Here is a 1,010-nt window from a genome sequence, read left to right as displayed (position 1 = left end):
AATCCAGCAATGCAACCGCCAAAAGACACAAAAAACCGTCGAAAGCGATTAATTCCAGCTTCACAATCAAGAGTGCAGAGAGAACCAGTGTTAGTTTCCTTTACGGCGTCCGCATACCACACTAACTCGTTGAAGGACTTCGACTCATCACCGTGAACGTCCAATTTAGCTAACTCTTTGCCAAACCATGCGTGGTAGTATGAAATGTCTATACCATAATAATCTTTGAACTCGTGTATAATCTCAACTGGCTTCAGCTCTGGTTTTGCACGAATTCTGTCCACAATGAGGGAGGACACCACACGAGACCTCATCATCTTACTCTTTGATTCCCGTATCCGACCCGCACATGTATGAACATTATTTAACGTCCGAATTACAAAACTGCCAGTAGCTTCACAACGAGAAGCATAAACACGCCAGCTGCAACCCTCCAATTTCTTATTCGAACAAACAGCAACCACCCGCTTCTTGTCATTGCCGGCATATAAAAAATTAAATCCTACTTCAAGAGCGTACTTGCACAATTTCAACCAGAACTCCTCTGCACCACCGTCAAACTTCTGCCCCACATGATGTATGTATGTCTCCCACTCATTTGACAACAAAGGCTTAGCACTTGCTCTCTTCGACCTGCCCAAAAACTCGTTTCTGTCTTCGACAGTACTAGAACACGACGACTCGCCCTTTTCACATGCTATCAACTCCTTATTTACACAAAAATCACCACTATATTCATTGATCCCGCATAAATCCTTCACTAAAATATCAACAGTCTTCTCATTTGATATCAACAAAAATGTCCTCATCAAGTCCAAATCGCTATCCGTTTCTAGAAAACAACTCGGATAACTGGGCACCGAATACCGTAATGTGAAACAACCCAACTGCAAACCCCTAAACCTCAGACACAAAGTCTTCAAAATATCAACCATGGATGACTCTGATGAAACTGAAAACATGATGGTTTCCGACTTATATGTGCACTTGGCAATGACACACACCTCCAT

General features: G+C 42.6%; 1 protein-coding gene across 1 annotated transcript in view; it reads right to left on the bottom strand.

Moving 5' to 3' along the window:
• LOC117613467 overlaps nt 1-1,010 on the bottom strand; it is a 2,428-nt gene extending 1,418 nt beyond the window's left edge. Inside the window, exon 1 of the mRNA XM_034342076.1 lies at nt 86-1,010. Coding sequence (XP_034197967.1) covers nt 86-1,010 — 925 coding nt within the window. The remainder of the gene's footprint in view (nt 1-85) is intronic.

Source organism: Prunus dulcis, unplaced genomic scaffold (assembly GCF_902201215.1).
Source record: "Prunus dulcis unplaced genomic scaffold, ALMONDv2, whole genome shotgun sequence".
NCBI lineage: Eukaryota > Viridiplantae > Streptophyta > Magnoliopsida > Rosales > Rosaceae > Prunus > Prunus dulcis.
Note: the sequence above shows the minus strand (reverse complement) of the source record. Positions and strands in the feature narration are given on the sequence as shown.